Source organism: Pan troglodytes, chromosome 1, assembly GCF_028858775.2.
Source record: "Pan troglodytes isolate AG18354 chromosome 1, NHGRI_mPanTro3-v2.0_pri, whole genome shotgun sequence".
Taxonomy (NCBI): domain Eukaryota; kingdom Metazoa; phylum Chordata; class Mammalia; order Primates; family Hominidae; genus Pan; species Pan troglodytes.
Genome location: NC_072398.2, coordinates 164353758 through 164372282, shown reverse-complemented (window position 1 = coordinate 164372282; position 18525 = coordinate 164353758). Strand labels below are relative to the sequence as shown.

At 39.8% G+C, this 18525-nt stretch overlaps 1 protein-coding gene and 1 non-coding gene across 36 annotated transcripts in view; both read left to right on the top strand.

The window, feature by feature from the left end:
• The window catches only part of SGIP1 (SH3GL interacting endocytic adaptor 1), a 222914-nt gene that overhangs the window by 84548 nt on the left and 119841 nt on the right, over nt 1-18525 (top strand). For all 35 annotated transcript variants that reach the window (XM_054684016.2, XM_054684015.2, XM_003308176.6 and 32 more), the window contains one exon: nt 7882-7945. In XM_054684016.2, the coding sequence (XP_054539991.1) occupies nt 7882-7945 (64 nt within the window). The remainder of the gene's footprint in view (nt 1-7881; nt 7946-18525) is intronic.
• MIR3117 (microRNA mir-3117) lies at nt 16492-16602 on the top strand. Its single transcript, NR_106637.1, has one exon. It is a non-coding gene; the product is annotated as a microRNA mir-3117 (primary transcript).

Sequence of the window (18525 nt, the reverse complement as noted above, 5' to 3'; positions counted from 1 at the left end):
TTTATCACCTGTGCGACCTGGCATCAGGTGCTTCTCATGCGCCATGATATAGAATCAATATGATAATAGCTCCCATCTTATTAAATTGTGTTGAACTAAGATAGGAAAATTCCTGATAAATTTCCTGAAACATCACAACTACTCAGTACATTATGTCTATTAATTTTTTTATGATACATGTTTTGAGCTAAATTGAGTTTTTAGTGTATCATTGTGTACATTTCCCACCTAAAATGTAATGTGGCCTTAGCACATTCCTCACTCTGAGTCCCTGCTCTCTGGCCGAAGGCCTGTGTACTCAGATTGGTCCATCTGGTATAGTTTGGGGCTCCTTCTCCTCCTTCCCTAATGCATCTATATACACAAATAAATATCAAAAAACTGGCCACCAATGGAATGTAGATTGCAAACATCAGCAAAAGTCATTAGTTTAAAAAAAAGATTATATAAACACTGAGCAGCTTTTTAAGAAATTTTTTAACAAACATTGATGACATGTCTTCTGTGCACTAGGTACTGCAATAATCATCATGACCATTCTGAAAGAAGTTGCTTGACTCTGGAGCCAAACAGACCTAGCTCAACATCTTGGTCTTGTTACTCATTTGTTTAGTGACTTTGAAAGAGAAACTTACTCACTTTGAGTCTGTTTCTTAATCCAAAGACAGGGAGTTAGTAATACCTTCTGAGGTTGTTGAAAGAATTGGTCTGCATTAAAGTGCTTGACACAGTGCCTGGCACATGCAAGGTTCTCCGTAAACAAGAGCTGCCTTTCCCTCACCCCTAGTGATTACAGAGAGAGAATTAAGATTGTCCCTCCAAATCGCATATCTTGTGAGAACACGAATCTTATATGGAAAGTAGCACGGTACCTCTTAGACTCTCTATCAATGTTGCTGCAAATGATAGCTGGAAGGCAGTCAAATTGGGTTTTAAACCCAGATCTTTGGATTCTGAGTATGGTCACATATTTTGTTCCCTTCCACCCTGTCACCCTACTTCAGTTTTTGGAAGCACGCATTTGCATGCTTCTGGGAGAGGTACGTGAGGAACAGATTGCATTCCACTATTAACTGGGTTCTACATATTGATCCTAAAGAGCGGTCATTGCCAACTTACCTCCTCTTCTTCAAGCTCCTCTTCTTCTCCAGAGCTCTAGGTCACTCCTAGAGCTGGCTTTGTTCCTAGTCCTTGTCTTGTCCAAGCTCTGTTTAAAAGCACAGTGAGGGATGAGAGGCAGGAGGAGCAAATGCACCTCAGGAACATGATCTCCAAAAGTGGTGCCTTTTCAACAATTTTAAAGGCAGTACATTTATATAGAGGTTCTAACACCACAATAAAGAGCTATTAGAGAAAGCAATGTGTAGCAAGACTATGAGGTGAGTAAGGAAGGTGGGCAAAAAAGAAGTGCTTTCAAAGACGGAACGCCCTCTCCCGCAGGCTCCACCTGCCCCAGTGTTAGAACCTGGCTTTGTCTTTGGCTCTTCTCTGGTTTGTACCTGCCCCACCTCTCTTCCCACCCCAGTCCCTTTAAGTTAGCTTGGGTGATAAGCTAAGATGCTGATAGGAAGGTGATCATTCTACATTTCTGCTAAGATGCTGATAGGAAGGTGACCATTCTACATTTGGCCTCTCCATGTTGTTCTGTTACCAGCTAGCAATGGAATGGCAGGAATACAGGACAAGGAGAGAAAGGAGGGGTTATTGGCAGGACTCTCCACTTACACTTCTAGGAGACAGCATCATGGGTTAAGGCCAGCAGCATCTTGTATCTGGTCCTCAGCTTCTGCCTACAGAATGCAAACACCTCAGTGTCTTCTGTTTGGGACTCAGATCCAGGAGTGTGACCTCCACTTGGCGATCTACAGAAACAGTCTTCATTTGTATGGAGAAAAATATTTCCGGTGTGTTTTAAAAATAAAATAAAATAGAAATAAAACTAAACAAGCAAAAACTCTGTAGGTTCTTTGGAGTATGAGACTTTGATGTTTTACCTAAAATTAGTATAGAGTCCAAGTTTCCTTTCTAAAGGTTTCCTCTAAACAATTCTCCTTTCAGTGTAACATTTAAAAGTGGCTCAAATTCAAAATTTGATGTTTACTTAATGAATCCCTACAATTCCTATCAGCTGTACTAAGGAGAAAAGAAAATGGATAAAGATAGTTTATTTTTTCTGCTGTACTGTTTCTTCTTCACCTGCAGGTCTGTGTACTCTTAAAGCCAGGAAATTCAAAGGTACTTTGTGGGAGTTTTTTTAGTTAGTTTAGGGAAGCTTCAGAGAAAAACACCAGTAAGCACACTAATTTTTGTTTCAAGTTAAAAAGGTTATTTTTTAAAAGTTTTTTTAAAAAATGTCTTTCAAACTATTCTTGACCTGCAATCTATCATAATGTACTAGCCGTTCTGACACTGTTATAAAGATACTACCCAAGACTGGGTAATTTATAAAGAAAGGGGGTTTAATTGACTCACAGTTCCACATGGCTGGGGAGGCCTCAGGAAACTCACAATCATGGTAGAAGGTGAAGGGAAAGCAAGGCACGTCTTACATGGCAGCAGAGAAGAGAGACAGAGAGAGAGAGTGGGAGGAGGAGATGTGCCACACTTAAAGCATAAGCTCTTGTGAGAACTCTCTCACCAGCATGGGGGAAATTGCCCCCATGATCCAATCACCTCCCATCAGGTCCCTCCCTTGACATGTGGGGATTACAATTCCAGATGTGATTTGAGTGGGGACATAAAGCCAAACCATATCACATAAGAAATGTATTTTATATCACCATCCAATTTGGCCAAGAGTTTCATGAAACAGTATTTATCCTTTCTATAGGCAATGCATGTTTTTCTGTTTCATTTTAAAATTGAGGTTTTGCCCTAACAAACTGCCTTCACAAGCTTCCAATGGGGCCTTATTTGCAGTTTGAAAAGGGGATTGAGAAATACTGCCTCTCTTTTAACACAATTGAGCCAATTATTTTAAAGAATGTTCTTTTCATGGGACATGGGGAGGTGAAAATAAACAAGATGCCCGCATGGATGGAGCTGCTGACTTCGTGGAGTTCACCATCTAGTGGGATTAATATAACATTGTGATTTTAGGAGAACAGATCAAAGGAGCAAGCATCATGACAAAAATGCATTTGCTTATGAAAAGCTTTTTGCAAACTTCTGATACATGAGTGAGAAAAGCTGGATGTCTGTTGTAAATTCTCATGGAAATATTACTTTCTTGATTCTGAAGGTCACTATGAACAGGAATTTGTGACCGTATTGATGTCTTTACTAAATATTTGACAACTTTGGCAAAACAAGACAAAAACCAAAAGCAGTAACATGTGCCACCAACTTTTAAGCCAATCTGCCTTGTTTCTTTCCTTTCTTCCCCACTTGTTCCCATCCTTGTCCTCCCTTGTCACAGAATAATCTGGCTTGAACTATTCCATTTCTTTTTTATCATGGTAAAATACATACAAAATAAAATTTTCCATTTTGGCCATTTTAGAGTGTAAAACTCAGTGGCATTCAATACATTCTCAATGTCATGCAACATAACCACCATCAAGTTCCAGAACTTTATATCACCCCAAAAGGAAATCTGTATTCGTTAAGCAGCCATTCCCCTTTCTCACTCCACTCGGCCTCTGTCAACCTCCAATCTGCTTTCTGTATTAATGAATTTGCCTACTCTGGAAATTTCATATAAATGAAATCACGTAATACGTGGCTCTTTGCGTTTGGCTCCCTTCATTTAGCATAGTATTTTCAAGGTTCATTCACATTGCAGCCTGTATCAGTACTTTTTTCCTTTTTATAGCTGAATAGTATTCCATTGCATGGCTAGGCCACATTTTGCTTATCCATTTATCTGTTGATGGAGAGCCATTTAATTGTAAAAGGAATTTTATTCACAAAATAATTAGAAACTAAATGATTGGGCATATCTTTACAGCTTTTATTACATATGTATTAAAAGTAGAGTCTGAAGGTTTTTGAAGAAATCTGATGTCTCTGTAGGAGCCTGAGTATGAGAAGTACTCTGTATTCAGAAGCTCATGAGATTGTGCTGAGCCTCACCTATAAATTCAGGATTTATCTGCATACATATGATGAATGAAACCACGTGAGTGGATGAAACCACCCTCAGAAAAGGATATAGAATTGCCTAGGACAAAGCCCTGAAGAACCCCAACATGCTGGGGAGTACTAGAATAAGAAAGAGTAGCCTCCAGTTTCCTCGCTGGGGATGAAGATAATAAAACCTAACTTAGGCAAACTCTCAGGCTCACTACTTTAGGGAAAAATACCACCTACTTTTTCACAAAGTTTGTAAGAGATTTAAAGGAGGCAACATACGCATCCAGTGCCTGGGCAATAGGTAGGACCTCAGCACTGGTAGCTGGTAGTATTCCAATGACAAAATTTCTTTCTAGTCTGTATTTTTGACACTATCACTATCATTGATTTCCACATCTGTTACTTTGTTTATCTTATCTGGTAAGACATTGATGATATTTGTCTGGTAACATTATAACCGGGCTGCCTAGTTTGAAATAAGTTTTCAACCTTTTAAAAATCCATCTATATTTAATTTTGTGTGTGTGTGTGTGGTTGTTTCCCACAACACCAAAAGAAGCTAAAGGAATCTGAATTTGGTGGAGAAGTTAGAGGCACAAGCCAGACACACAGTGTGGCAGTTTTGCATCCACATAAGAAAGTGTTCTCAATTCCATAGCTTGGGAGAGATCTGTTCTAACCCCAGATTATCAAGACAGTAAAATTATTTCCCTTTAGATGTTTTTGTTTTGATGTTGGCAAGGGAAGAGTCATCACATTTCTTATAGGACGCTTAGTTTTTGCCCTCCCATTTTTGGTAAAAAATAGTTGACAAAAAAATTTGTGCTCCACCCCAGATGCAATTATATTGTAATCATAACTACCTGAAGTCAAAAATCATTGGATATAATGTTTTTAAAACTTATCGGATTATTGAACATAGTGTCTTAAATTTGTTATTCCTATAAGATCCTTGACTATTGTTGCTCTTTGTTGAAGAGTTTCAATATTTTTTGATGAATTCTCAAAAGACATGAGCACACTTCCCTTCACTCAATTTTAACACAGTTGGTGTGATTGTTTTCTCCTTGGATCTTCTGAAAGATTCATTAAGATATGAATAACTTACTTTCATAACTTCATTTGCTTTAGTCTTTCAGTTTTCTTCATATTTTTTGTAAACGTCTTAAACCTTTCCACTTTTGAAGAAGTAAAAAGTTTTCAACCTTTTTTTTTTTTTTTTTTTTTGGAGATGAAGTCTCACTCTGTCACCCAGGCTGGAGTGCAATGGCCTGATCTTGACTCACTACAACCTCTGCCTCCCAGATTCAAGCAATTCTCCCATCTCAGCCTCCCAAGTAGCTGGGACTACAGGTGTGCACCACCACGCCAGGCTAATTTTTTTGTATTTTCAGTAGAGACAGGGTTTCACCATATTGGCCAGGCTGGTCTCGAACTCCTGACCTCAAGTGATCCACCCGCCTCAGCCTCCCACAGGGCTAGGATTACAGGCATAGGCCACTGCACCTGGCCCAACCTTTTCTTCTTATTCAACAATTTGATTAGGGCATTTTTTTTCTAGAATTTCACATATTGTGGTGTATGCCTATTGACATTCTATGTGTAAGTGTATTTCATGTGTTAAAAACATGATTTCCAGTGAAAGTAAAGCTACAGATATAGGCATGGCATTTTGTGAAGGTGTGCAGATTCTTTCGTCTCTTATCGTTGGCTGATTTGTTGTAGGCTGAGAGGTTGAAACATAAAGGTAGTGTAACTTGTATTAAGCTATGCAATTAGAACTGATGCTGGGAATGGACTCTCTGCCTCCTGGATCCTGATTCAGTGCATTTTTTTCACTGGAAAGTGGACAACACATGATGTTCATGACCTAGTTCATGTTGGCTATTGTCCAAACTTGGTGGTCAAAACCAGCACAGGGTCTATGGAAAACTACTATTTCCTGTTCTGTTACCAATTTAATACAAAGAGTACTGGAATGTGTGTGTATTTTCTGATATATTTGGTAAGGCATGCTATTTTTTATCTCATAGGTCAAGTTACAGGAAGTAAAGCACTTGAAACCCTGAGATGATAATAGCATTGGTTTTACAGTCCTGTAAAAACCAGTGGTGATTGCTGAATATGGCATTCATTGTGAGCTCAAAGCTAAAACAGAAGCAAAGAGAAGCCAATTAGGAGACTTGAAAACCAAGGAAAATAGTAGGGATAGACTGATGATTATGTAACTATGATACTTTGTCCTTATAAGGGAATAAGACAATTAGAGGTGAGAAAGAAGTTTTTAATAAACAAAATGAAAAATAAAAGGGGAGAAGGTGTTTCTTAATATTATGGGTGGGTAGTTTTAAATGTCAATATGTTTTCCTATAAACTCATCATGTGGAGAGTAACGGAAAATAGTTTTATGTGGGAGGACTTTTAAAAAAATTGACATTTTAAAGACCTAAATGTCTTAAATGGATGACTATTAAAATACAAAATTAGACAGAACAGAGACATTTTGAAGATTGTATTTGAGTAGTATCCTAAGAGGCAGATAATGAATGACTCAGATAGTCTGAGTGGTTTGGGCTGACTCACATGTTTTGGAAAAATGTATCATCAACTCACTGAATCTGTCATTGTTTTTCCCTTTGTTCCACCTGGTAGTACCAAACAAATCTGAAATATCAGTGACTTTCTCAGCTCCAATTTCTCAAGAAGACTTTCCAAACCACCAATAATAAGTCTAAGGTTTGAATATATAAACATTTAGTATATTTGAATAATATTCACTAACAGAAGCACAAGGCATGTCTGTAACTATGGAACATGTGAGGGATGGGAAACACAAACAGCCTTGACAAGAGAAGTACAGAAGAACCAAGACCGGGCTTGGCTTATCAGGATGGAAGAAAAGGGCTTTCTTAGCCAGTGCTGCTTGAATGGTGCTTCCTGGAAGATATTTTAAATCACAAATATTATCTGGACTTATAAATGAGGGAGCCTTGGCCTTTGTTCAAGAAAGGATCACAGCCTACTAGGGAAACTGACACAGGGACTAATAGGTGATACCATTTGATATATCATAATACATATAAGAGCAACATTTTGTGGGGAGCATAGAGTAGTCAGTGTCTTACGCCTCTAGGATTAAGAAGCCCTGCAGAAGGAGAGACATTTGGCCTGGGCCTTAAAGGATGAATTGAAATTCTAAACGTCCACAAAATAGGAAAAGCATTTCAACTGTAAGTAAGGACTGAACAAGAAAGAAAGAGACACAGGAGTGCAAATTTTGGGGTGTGTTCAGAGAATGGTTAATAATTCAATGCAGCCACAGACTGGAGGAAGCAGTAAAAGATAAGATGGGAATACGAGACACAAAGATGTGTCAGATCTGTGCAGTTCTCTTGGCATGGGCCACATGATCCATGTCTTGGCATTATCCCAGTCTAAAGAATATGTCTAACCTGAAAATGGCTATTCTTCTAAATCTGTGATTTGGCTTCTTGGCAGAACCCCAATATGGGTGATGAACAACAGTAGTCTAAGAAAATCTTGCAATCTTTTCTATACCCATGTATCCATATATCCTTATGTTGCTTATAGTGCTAAGAACTTATGGTATGAAGTCCTTGATAAATAACTATTGAAAAATGTAATAATGAATCATATGGACATGCAGACACACATACCTTTACATACAACTTCAGAAACTTCATTGCTTTCTAAACATTTAAGTCTAACTGGTGTGTTACAACCTTCAAAATATGTTCACTTGAATGTTGCTGAGAGAGTTTTTGACCCTTTGCTGTTTTCCCACAGGACTGAAAAAACGTACAAGGAAGGCCTTTGGAATACGGAAGAAAGAAAAGGACACTGATTCTACGTATGTACTTTAGGAGTTTGCCTCCTCGAAGAAGCTACTTGCATAAGAGATGCTCTTGTCACAGTCAATATAAGATGGCCACAGTTTTCTCGGATATTGTGTACTATTTGCTTTCCTCATTTCTGAGTAAATTGTAATTATTCAATATAAACAGTTCTTAGATTTATGCTAAAAAGGTAAACATTTTTAATCATGTGTTCAGTTTTTTATCACGTGTTTCTTTCTTTCTTTCTTTTTTTGATCATTACACTTCCCAGCAGTCTCAGGAGGCAGAAAATGTGACTGTTAATTTTATGAAGGATAAAAATAATTCATTTCCACATATAGGTTTGACCTTACAATCTGAACTAAAGAAACAACAAAACACCTGTTTGGATAGATTAGACCTAACCAGAAACAGAAATGTAGACTAGATAACATCTCCAAGCTCTTACTTGAGATGCCAAGATTTTGTACAAGCCAAATTGTAAATCAACCAACAGAATTCAGGAATTATTGGATATTTAGCAGTGAATAAGAAACAAATGCCAGAAACAACTATGGGGATGCTTTTACATATTTAAGTGTCATATCCAAGAGAATTAATTGCCCACAGACACTGATAGACCCTGAAAATGTCCAATGATATAACAGTTTCATTCCATGAACTTCCTTCCACTTATTTGACCATGTTGAATTCTCCTGCAGAAGTATTTGGCTCTGACACAAAACCTCAGTTGCCTTTTGCAACCAAGCAGGAAACTTATATATGCGAAGTCCACTGGCCGGGAACTTGAGACTCCAGCCCAAGACCAGTGTAGGGAGAGCACAACTATTCAGCTTCAGGTGGTTGTGACCAGGTAGAAATGCAGATCTGATGTAGTTTGCTGTACGTCAGAATCGAGCCCATTATACCCCTCATTTGGCTAGAATCTCTGAAAGAAATTTAGAAAATGGGAAAAGCAAAAGTTGTATGGGCACAGGTGAAAATGAAGAAAGCCACATTTATTCTCACCTTTAGCTTTTCGTTCTGTATATTTTTATCATGTGTAAATTTTATCACAAGATCCTGAGTATTTCCCTGGGCACTTGTCCTTTAAGAATTTATGATTCATGAGATAAAACATCTACTACATAAATTAAAGTATTGTTTGTACAACTAATGAGGTAACATATTTGAAATGACTAATATGGTACCTAATACTTAGTAAATGCTCAGCAAATGGCAGTTGCTGGTACTCTTATTATTACTGACACAAATTAGTATGTGTAAGTTCCTTACAAGCAACTAAGATGGGATTTCATGGGAATTTAAGGGTGAAAAATCTCATATTTGGGTTGATGATCAGTGATGCTTCAGGGTAGGGGAGGAGACTTGAGTTTGGCCTTCAAGAAGATGAGGATGTGTATTTCATGCAAAGGGAACAACAAAAGCAAAAGCAGAAAGGTAGAAAAGTCCACTAGGCATTTACTGAGAAGACAAATGGGGCAGTTTGTCCACTTGGGGTTACAGGTAAATGTGATAATGGAAGGCAAGGCTGGAAAGGAGATCAGGACCAGATAGGAACGGCCTTAAGTACCAGGCTGAAGTGTGTGGGCTACTTCCATAGGCAGTGGGCCACCTTGAAACCTTGAAAGTTTTTTTTTTTTATTATACTTTAAGTTTTAGGGTACATGTGCACATTGTGCAGGTTAGTTACATATGTATACATGTGCCATGCTGGTGCGCTGCACCCACTAACTCGTCATCTAGCATTAGGTATATCTCCCAATGCTATCCCTCCCCCCTCCCCCCTCCCCACCACAGTCCCCAGAGTATGATATTCCCCTTCCTGTGTCCATGTGATCTCATTGTTCAATTCCCACCTATGAGTGAGAATATGCGGTGTTTGGTTTTTTGTTCTTGCGATAGTTTACTGAGAATGATGGTTTCCAATTTCATCCATGTCCCTACAAAGGATATGAACTCATCATTTTTTATGGCTGCATAGTATTCCATGGTGTATATGTGCCACATTTTCTTAATCCAGTCTATCATTGTTGGACATTTGGGTTGGTTCCAAGTCTTTGCTATTGTGAATAATGCCGCAATAAACATACATGTGCATGTGTCTTTATAGCAGCATGATTTATAGTCATTTGGGTATATACCCAGTAATGGGATGGCTGGGTCAAATGGTATTTCTAGTTCTAGATCCCTGAGGAATCGCCACACTGACTTCCACAATGGTTGAACTAGTTTACAGTCCCACCAACAGTGTAAAAGTGTTCCTATTTCTCCACATCCTCTCCAGCACCTGTTGTTTCCTGACTTTTCAATGATTGCCATTCTAACTGGTGTGAGATGATATCTCATAGTGGTTTTGATTTGCATTTCTCTGATGGCCAGTGATGATGAGCATTTTTTCATGTGTTTTTTGGCTGCATAAATGTCTTCTTTTGAGAAGTGCCTGTTCATGTCCTTCGCCCACTTTTTGATGGGGTTGTTTGTTTTTTTCTTGTAAATTTGTTTGAGTTCATTGTAGATTCTGGATATTAGCCCTTTGTCCGATGAGTAGGTTGCGAAAATTTTCTCCCATGTTGTAGGTTGCCTATTCACTCTGATGGTAGTTTCTTTTGCTGTGCAGAAGCTCTTTAGTTTAATTAGATCCCATTTGTCAATTTTGGCTTTTGTTACCATTGCTTTTGGTGTTTTGGACATGAAGTCCTTGCCCACGCCTATGTCCTGAATGGTAATGCCTAGGTTTTCTTCTAGGGTTTTTATGGTTTTAGGTCTAACGTTTAAATCTTTAATCCATCTTGAATTGATTTTTGTATAAGGTGTAAGGAAGGGATCCAGTTTCAGCTTTCTACATATGGCTAGCCAGTTTTCCCAGCACCATTTATTAAATAGGGAATCCTTTCCCCATTGCTTGTTTTTCTCAGGTTTGTCAAAGATCAGATAGTTGTAGGTAAGCGGCGTTATTTCTGAGGGCTCTGTTCTGTTCCATTGATCTATATTTCTGTTTTGGTACCAGTACCATGCTGTTTTGGTTACTGTAGCCTTGTAGTATAGTTTGAAGTCAGGTAGTGTGATGCCTCCAGCTTTGTTCTTTTGGCTTAGGATTGACTTGGTGATGCGGGCTCTCTTTTGGTTCCATATGAACTTTGAAGTAGTTTTTTCCAATTCTGTGAAGAAAGTCATTGGTAGCTTGATGGGGATGGCATTGAATCTGTAAATTACCTTGGGCAGTATGGCCATTTTCACGATATTGATTCTTCCTACCCATGAGCAAGGAATGTCCTTCCATTTGTTTGTATCCTCTTTTATTTCCTTGAGCAGTGGTTTGTAGTTCTCCTTGAAGAGGTGCTTCACATCCCTTGTAAGTTGGATTCCTAGGTATTTTATTCTCTTTGAAGCGATTGTGAATGGGCGTTCACTCATGATTTGGCTCTCTGTTTGTCTGTTGTTGGTGTATAAGAATGCTTGTGATTTTTGTACATTGATTTTGTATCCTGAGACTTTGCTGAAGTTGCTTATCAGCTTAAGGAGATTTTGGGCTGAGACGATGGGGTTTTCTAGATAAACAATCATGTCGTCTGCAAACAGGGACAATTTGACTTCCTCTTTTCCTAATTGAATACCCTTTATTTCCTTCTCCTGCCTGATTGCCCTGGCCAGAACTTCCAACACTATGTTGAATAGGAGCGGTGAGAGAGGGCATCCCTGTCTTGTGCCAGTTTTCAAAGGGAATGCTTCCAGTTTTTGCCCATTCAGTATGATATTGGCTGTGGGTTTGTCATAGATAGCTCTTATTATTTTGAAATATGTCCCATCAATACCTAATTTATTGAGAGTTTTTAGCATGAAGGGTTGTTGAATTTTGTCAAAGGCTTTTTCTGCATCTATTGAGATAATCATGTGGTTTTTTTCTTTGGCTCTGTTTATATGCTGGATTACATTTATTGATTTGCGTATGTTGAACCAGCCTTGCATCCCAGGGATGAAGCCCACTTGATCATGGTGGATAAGCTTTTTGATGTGCTGCTGGATTCGGTTTGCCAGTATTTTATTGAGGATTTTTGCATCAATGTTCATCAAGGATATTGGTCTAAAATTCTCTTTTTTGGTTGTGTCTCTGCCAGGCTTTGGTATCAGAATGATGCTGGCCTCATAAAATGAGTTAGGGAGGATTCCCTCTTTTTCTATTGATTGGAATAGTTTCAGAAGGAATGGTACCAGTTCCTCCTTGTACCTCTGGTAGAATTCGGCTGTGAATCCATCTGGTCCTGGACTCTTTTTGGTTGGTAAACTATTGATTATTGCCACAATTTCAGCTCCTGTTATTGGTCTATTCAGAGATTCAACTTCTTCCTGGTTTAGTCTTGGGAGAGTGTATGTGTCGAGGAATGTATCCATTTCTTCTAGATTTTCTAGTTTATTTGCGTAGAGGTGTTTGTAGTATTCTCTGATGGTAGTTTGTATTTCTGTGGGATCGGTGGTGATATCCCCTTTATCATTTTTTATTGCGTCTATTTGATTATTCTCTCTTTTTTTCTTTATTAGTCTTGCTAGCGGTCTATCAATTTTGTTGATCCTTTCAAAAAACCAGCTCCTGGATTCATTAATTTTTTGAAGGGTTTTTTGTGTCTCTATTTCCTTCAGTTCTGCTCTGATTTTAGTTATTTCTTGCCTTCTGCTAGCTTTTGAATATGTTTGCTCTTGCTTTTCTAGTTCTTTTAATTGTGATGTTAGGGTGTCAATTTTGGATCTTTCCTGCTTTCTCTTGTGGGCATTTAGTGCTATAAATTTCCCTCTGCACACTGCTTTGAATGCGTCCCAGAGATTCTGGTATGTTGTGTCTTTGTTCTCGTTGGTTTCAAAGAACATCTTTATTTCTGCCTTCATTTCGTTATGTACCCAGCAGTCATTCAGGAGCAGGTTGTTCAGTTTCCATGTAGTTGAGCGGCTTTGAGTGAGATTCTTAATCCTGAGTTCTAGTTTGATTGCACTGTGGTCTGAGAGATAGTTTGTTATAATTTCTGTTCTTTTACATTTGCTGAGGAGAGCTTTACTTCCAAGTATGTGGTCAATTTTGGAATAGGTGTGGTGTGGTGCTGAAAAAAATGTATATTCTGTTGATTTGGGGTGGAGAGTTCTGTAGATGTCTATTAGGTCTGCTTGGTGCAGAGCTGAGTTCAATTCCTGGGTATCCCTGTTGACTTTCTGTCTCGTTGATCTGTCTAATGTTGACAGTGGGGTGTTAAAGTCTCCCATTATTAATGTGTGGGAGTCTAAGTCTCTTTGTAGGTCACTCAGGACTTGCTTTATGAATCTGGGTGCTCCTGTATTGGGTGCATAAATATTTAGGATAGTTAGCTCTTCTTGTTGAATTGATCCCTTTACCATTATGTAATGGCCTTCTTTGTCTCTTTTGATCTTTGTTGGTTTAAAGTCTGTTTTATCAGAGACTAGGATTGCAACCCCTGCCTTTTTTTGTTTTCCATTTGCTTGGTAGATCTTCCTCCATCCTTTTATTTTGAGCCTATGTGTGTCTCTGCACGTGAGATGGGTTTCCTGAATACAGCACACTGATGGGTCTTGACTCTTTATCCAACTTGCCAGTCTGTGTCTTTTAATTGGAGAATTTAGTCCATTTACATTTAAAGTTAATATTGTTATGTGTGAATTTGATCCTGTCATTATGATGTTAGCTGGTGATTTTGCTTGTTAGTTGATGCAGTTTCTTCCTAGTCTTGATGGTCTTTACATTTTGGCATGATTTTGCAGCGGCTGGTACCGGTTGTTCCTTTCCATGTTTAGTGCTTCCTTCAGGAGCTCTTTTAGGGCAGGCCTGGTGGTGACAAAATCAGTCAGCATTTGCTTGTCTGTAAAGTATTTTATTTCTCCTTCACTTATGAAGCTTAGTTTGGCTGGATATGAAATTCTGGGTTGAAAATTCTTTTCTTTAAGAATGTTGAATATTGGCCCCCACTCTCTTCTGGCTTGTAGGGTTTCTGCCGAGAGATCCGCTGTTAGTCTGATGGGCTTCCCTTTGAGGGTAACCCGACCTTTCTGTCTGGCTGCCCTTAACATTTTTTCCTTCATTTCAACTTTGGTGAATCTGACAATTATGTGTCTTGGAGTTGCTCTTCTCGAGGAGTATCTTTGTGGCGTTCTCTGTATTTCCTGAATCTGAACGTTGGCCTGCCTTGCTAGATTGGGGAAGTTCTCCTGGATAATATCCTGCAGAGTGTTTTCCAACTTGGTTTCATTCTCCGCATCACTTTCAGGTACACCAATCAGATGTAGATTTGGTCTTTTCACATAGTCCCATATTTCTTGGAGGCTTTGCTCATTTCTTTTTATTCTTTTTTCTCTAGACTTCCCTTCTCGCTTAGTTTCATTCATTTCATCTTCCATTGCTGATACCCTTTCTTCCAGTTGATCGCATCGGCTCCTGAGGCTTCTGCATTCTTCACGTAGTTCTCGAGCCTTGGTTTTCAGCTCCATCAGCTCCTTTAAGCACTTCTCTGTATTGGTTATTCTAGTTATACATTCTTCTAAATTTTTTTCAAAGTTTTCAACTTCTTTTCCTTTGGTTTGAATGTCCTCCCGTAGCTCAGAGTAATTTGATCGTCTGAAGCCTTCTTCTCTCAGCTCGTCAAAATCATTCTCCATCCAGCTTTGTTCCGTTGCTGGTGAGGAACTGCGTTCCTTTGGAGGAGGAGAGGCGCTCTGCATTTTAGAGTTTCCTGTTTTTCTGTTCTGTTTTTTCCCCATCTTTGTGGTTTTATCTACTTTTGGTCTTTGATGATGGTGATGTACAGATGGGTTTTCGGTGTGGATGTCCTTTCTGTTTGTTAGTTTTCCTTCTAACAGACAGGACCCTCAGCTGCAGGTCTGTTGGAATACCCTGCCGTGTGAGGTGTCAGTGTGCCCCTGCTGGGGGGTGCCTCCCAGTTAGGCTGCTCGGGGGTCAGGGGTCAGGGACCCACTTGAGGAGGCAGTCTGCCCGTTCTCAGATCTCCAGCTGCGTGCTGGGAGAACCACTGCTCTCTTCAAAGCTGTCAGACAGGGACATTTAAGTCTGCAGAGGTTACTGCTGTCTTTTTGTTTGTCTGTGCCCTGCCCCCAGAGGTGGAGCCTACAGAGGCAGGCAGGCCTCCTTGAGCTGTGGTGGGCTCCACCCAGTTCGAGCTTCCCGGCTGCTTTGTTTACCTAAGCAAGCCTGGGCAATGGCGGGCGCCCCTCCCCCAGCCTCGCTGCCGCCTTGCAGTTTGATCTCAGACTGCTGTGCTAGCAATCAGCGAGATTCCGAGGGCGTAGGACCCTCCGAGCCAGGTGTGGGATATAGTCTCGTGGTGCGCCGTTTTTTAAGCCGGTCTGAAACGCGCAATATTCGGGTGGGAGTGACCCGAGTTTTCCAGGTGCGTCCGTCACCCCTTTCTTTGACTCGGAAAGGGAACTCCCTGACCCCTTGCGCTTCCCAGGTGAGGCAATGCCTCGCCCTGCTTCGGCTCGCGCACGGTGCGCGCACCCACTGGCCTGCGCCCACTGTCTGGCACTCCCTAGTGAGATGAACCCGGTACCTCAGATGGAAATGCAGAAATCACCGTCTTCTGCGTCGCTCACGCTGGGAGCTGTAGACCGGAGCTGTTCCTATTCGGCCATCTTGGCTCCTCGTCCGAAACCTTGAAAGTTTTTAAGCCAAAGAGTGCAAAGGATTGGGCGAACAAAGTTATTTTTTGTCTAGATGCCAAATATTAAGTTCTTATATTTTCTTTTTGCATTTTCTTTTGTAACTATTTATTTCAAGAAAGATATTACATTTACTGTTGTCCTGCAAATTTTTCTAAGTAATTAAGTTAGCAATATTTTTCTGAGGATTATATAATTTACATTGTTTCTTAAGAAGTTTGCCATTTTCTTTATTATACTTTAAGTTCTAGGGTACATGTGCACAACGTGCAGGTTTGCTACATATGTATACATGTGCCATGTTGGTGTGCTGCATCCATTAACTCGTCATTAATATTAGGTATATCTCCTAATGCTATCCCTCCCCCCTCCCCCCACCCCACAACAGGCCCCAGTGTGTGATGTTCCCCTTCCTGTGTTCAAGTGTTCTCATTGTTCAATTCCCACCTATGAGTGAGAACATGCGTTGTTTGATTTTTTGTTCTCACGATAGTTTGCTGAGAATGATGGTTTCCAGCTTCATCCATGTCCCTACAAAGGACATGAACTCATTATTTTTTATGGCTGCATAGTGTTCCATGGTGTATATTTGCCACATTTTCTTAATCCAGTCTATCATTGTTAGACATTTGGGTTGATTCCAAGTCTTTGCTATCGTGAATAGTACCACAATAAACATACGTGTGCATGTGTCTTTATAGCAGCATGATTTATATTCCCTTGCCATTTTCTAATCATTAACCACCCAGAATATGTGATGATGCCTTCACTAGATCAGAAGACCTGGGCTGTAGTCCCAGCATTGCCAAAACTCCATGGCTTTGGGAATTACCCTTTACTTTGCTGGGCCTTAGTTTCCACACCTGTAAACAACAACAACAAAGAAATTTACACTAGATGGAATCGAATTTCCCTAAAGGGCCAGACACTATACGAGTCATATAAGGGAAGGCATTATAGGACTCATATAGTGCCAGGTGTTTTGTGGGACACTATTCGATGGATCTCAGGAGAACATCGTTCATGGAAACCAAATCCATTTCTGAATGAAGACAATGTCTGTAATTGACTGCACCAGAGATTTCTGGCATGTGAGGAAAGTTGGAATGGAAAAAAGCTTTCTCAAGAGAGAAAAGGTTGAACAACCTCTACAGGGCAGGCTGAACTAATTTACATGTAGCCAAAGCACTACTCTTCCATCATCATTTCTAAAGTTATTAAAATAACTGAGTTATTCCTCACAGCTACGGGTAGAGGCCCAATATCTCTCTGAGGTACTCTAACGAGACATTTGTTTAAAGAATCCCAAGTATCCTTCCTTAACTTCTTATCATTTGAGAGTCCCAAATTACTTATGTGATAGCAAAATAGCTGAAGCTGGTTCCACCGTCAGTGATGGTCAAAGGACAAGCTGTTTAGTATGTTCAGTATAAGCCTTTGCTTTTCATGAACTCCCTAATGCTTTCATGAACTCTGTAATTGGATCACATATCATTCTCAGAAAAGAAATCATAAATGCCAAGGGGTTGGGAAAGCACTCTAGCAATTTGCTGTCCCTTCAGCTTTAGTAAATGCTTGTGTTTGTCTGTGATCATTGAAGCTTTGTTCATGCAAACTGTTTTCAGGGCTGCTACAACTCACTGCGGGTTGCTCAGCAACCTGCTAGGGTAGATACACCAGCACCAACTTCAGCTGATTGAATCTCCTAAGATATACAGTGGGGTTAGGACCAGAGTTTCCTGATGTGGTCATCATTACAGCAGCTGATAGAGGAAGGGAGCGAGCTTGTGCTAAGTGGAAGGCCCTGTGCAGGACGTATGTTGCGCTGATATCCTTTTTAGTCTTCCTAGTAATTAAATAAGGTTAGCAGTAATACATCAATTTTAAAGAGAAATATCAGTGCCAAAGGGGGTTAAGTAACTTTCTGAAGGCTACCCACAAACTAAGACTTGGAGGCCACATTCTAGTCTAAAATCCAGTGTCTGTGCTTTCATCACCCAAAAGAAAAGATATCAATGGGTAGAATTAAAATCCAGACAGATAGGAGGGTAAAAAAAAAAAAGACAGTAGTTACAAAAGGTAACTGAAACTTTAAAATATAGATGCCAAAAGTCCATGGTAGATGATTGTTTTTAAAATAGAAGTCAGCAAATACAATAAGTCTGCCATGAAAAAGAAAAAAATTATTTTAAAATACAATATAAAACCTCATTAGAGGGGGTTAGAAAGTGGAATTAGAACACATGCCCAAGTGTCTGAGGCTGCTAAAATCTCTTCACTCCCTAACCTGGGTCATATTGTATAAAAATTATTATTCTAGAAAACATTTAATGAGCATTTACTATGTTCTAGAGACTGTCTCAGGTTCTTCACTTATGTTAGTCCACTGAATCCTCTAATGGCCCTATGGGATATATGCTGTTATGATGGCTATTTTATAGATGAAGAAACTGAGAAACAAAGAGGTGAAGTAACTTGCCCAAGCTTCTGCAGCTAGGAAATCCACATTGGTTGATCCCATGCAGTCTGGCACTGGAGCCAGTGCCCTTAGCCACCATGCTGACTGACTCCACAGGACACATGAGCCACATTTCCATCAGTCGAGAAGACAAAGGATCAGAATAGGACTCCAGTGCTGCTATGTACAATCACAGTTTCTCTGATTAAAAATTGTGAAAGACCATCCCAACAGCTGCAATAAGCATGAGGTCAAGTGCCTCCCATTTAAGATCCCCTACTGATATGACCTTGTACCTGGATTCACAGTGAGCAACACCACAGCCAGGCCAATCTCCGAGCTTTTGCCGCATCTATTTCTTGCTGTTCCCAAAGGCATCCCCACATGGATCAATGCCTCTAAACACATCCTACCCAAAAGTTTATGCAATCACTTCTCTCCCAGCTCCGTTAGCGGAGGTTG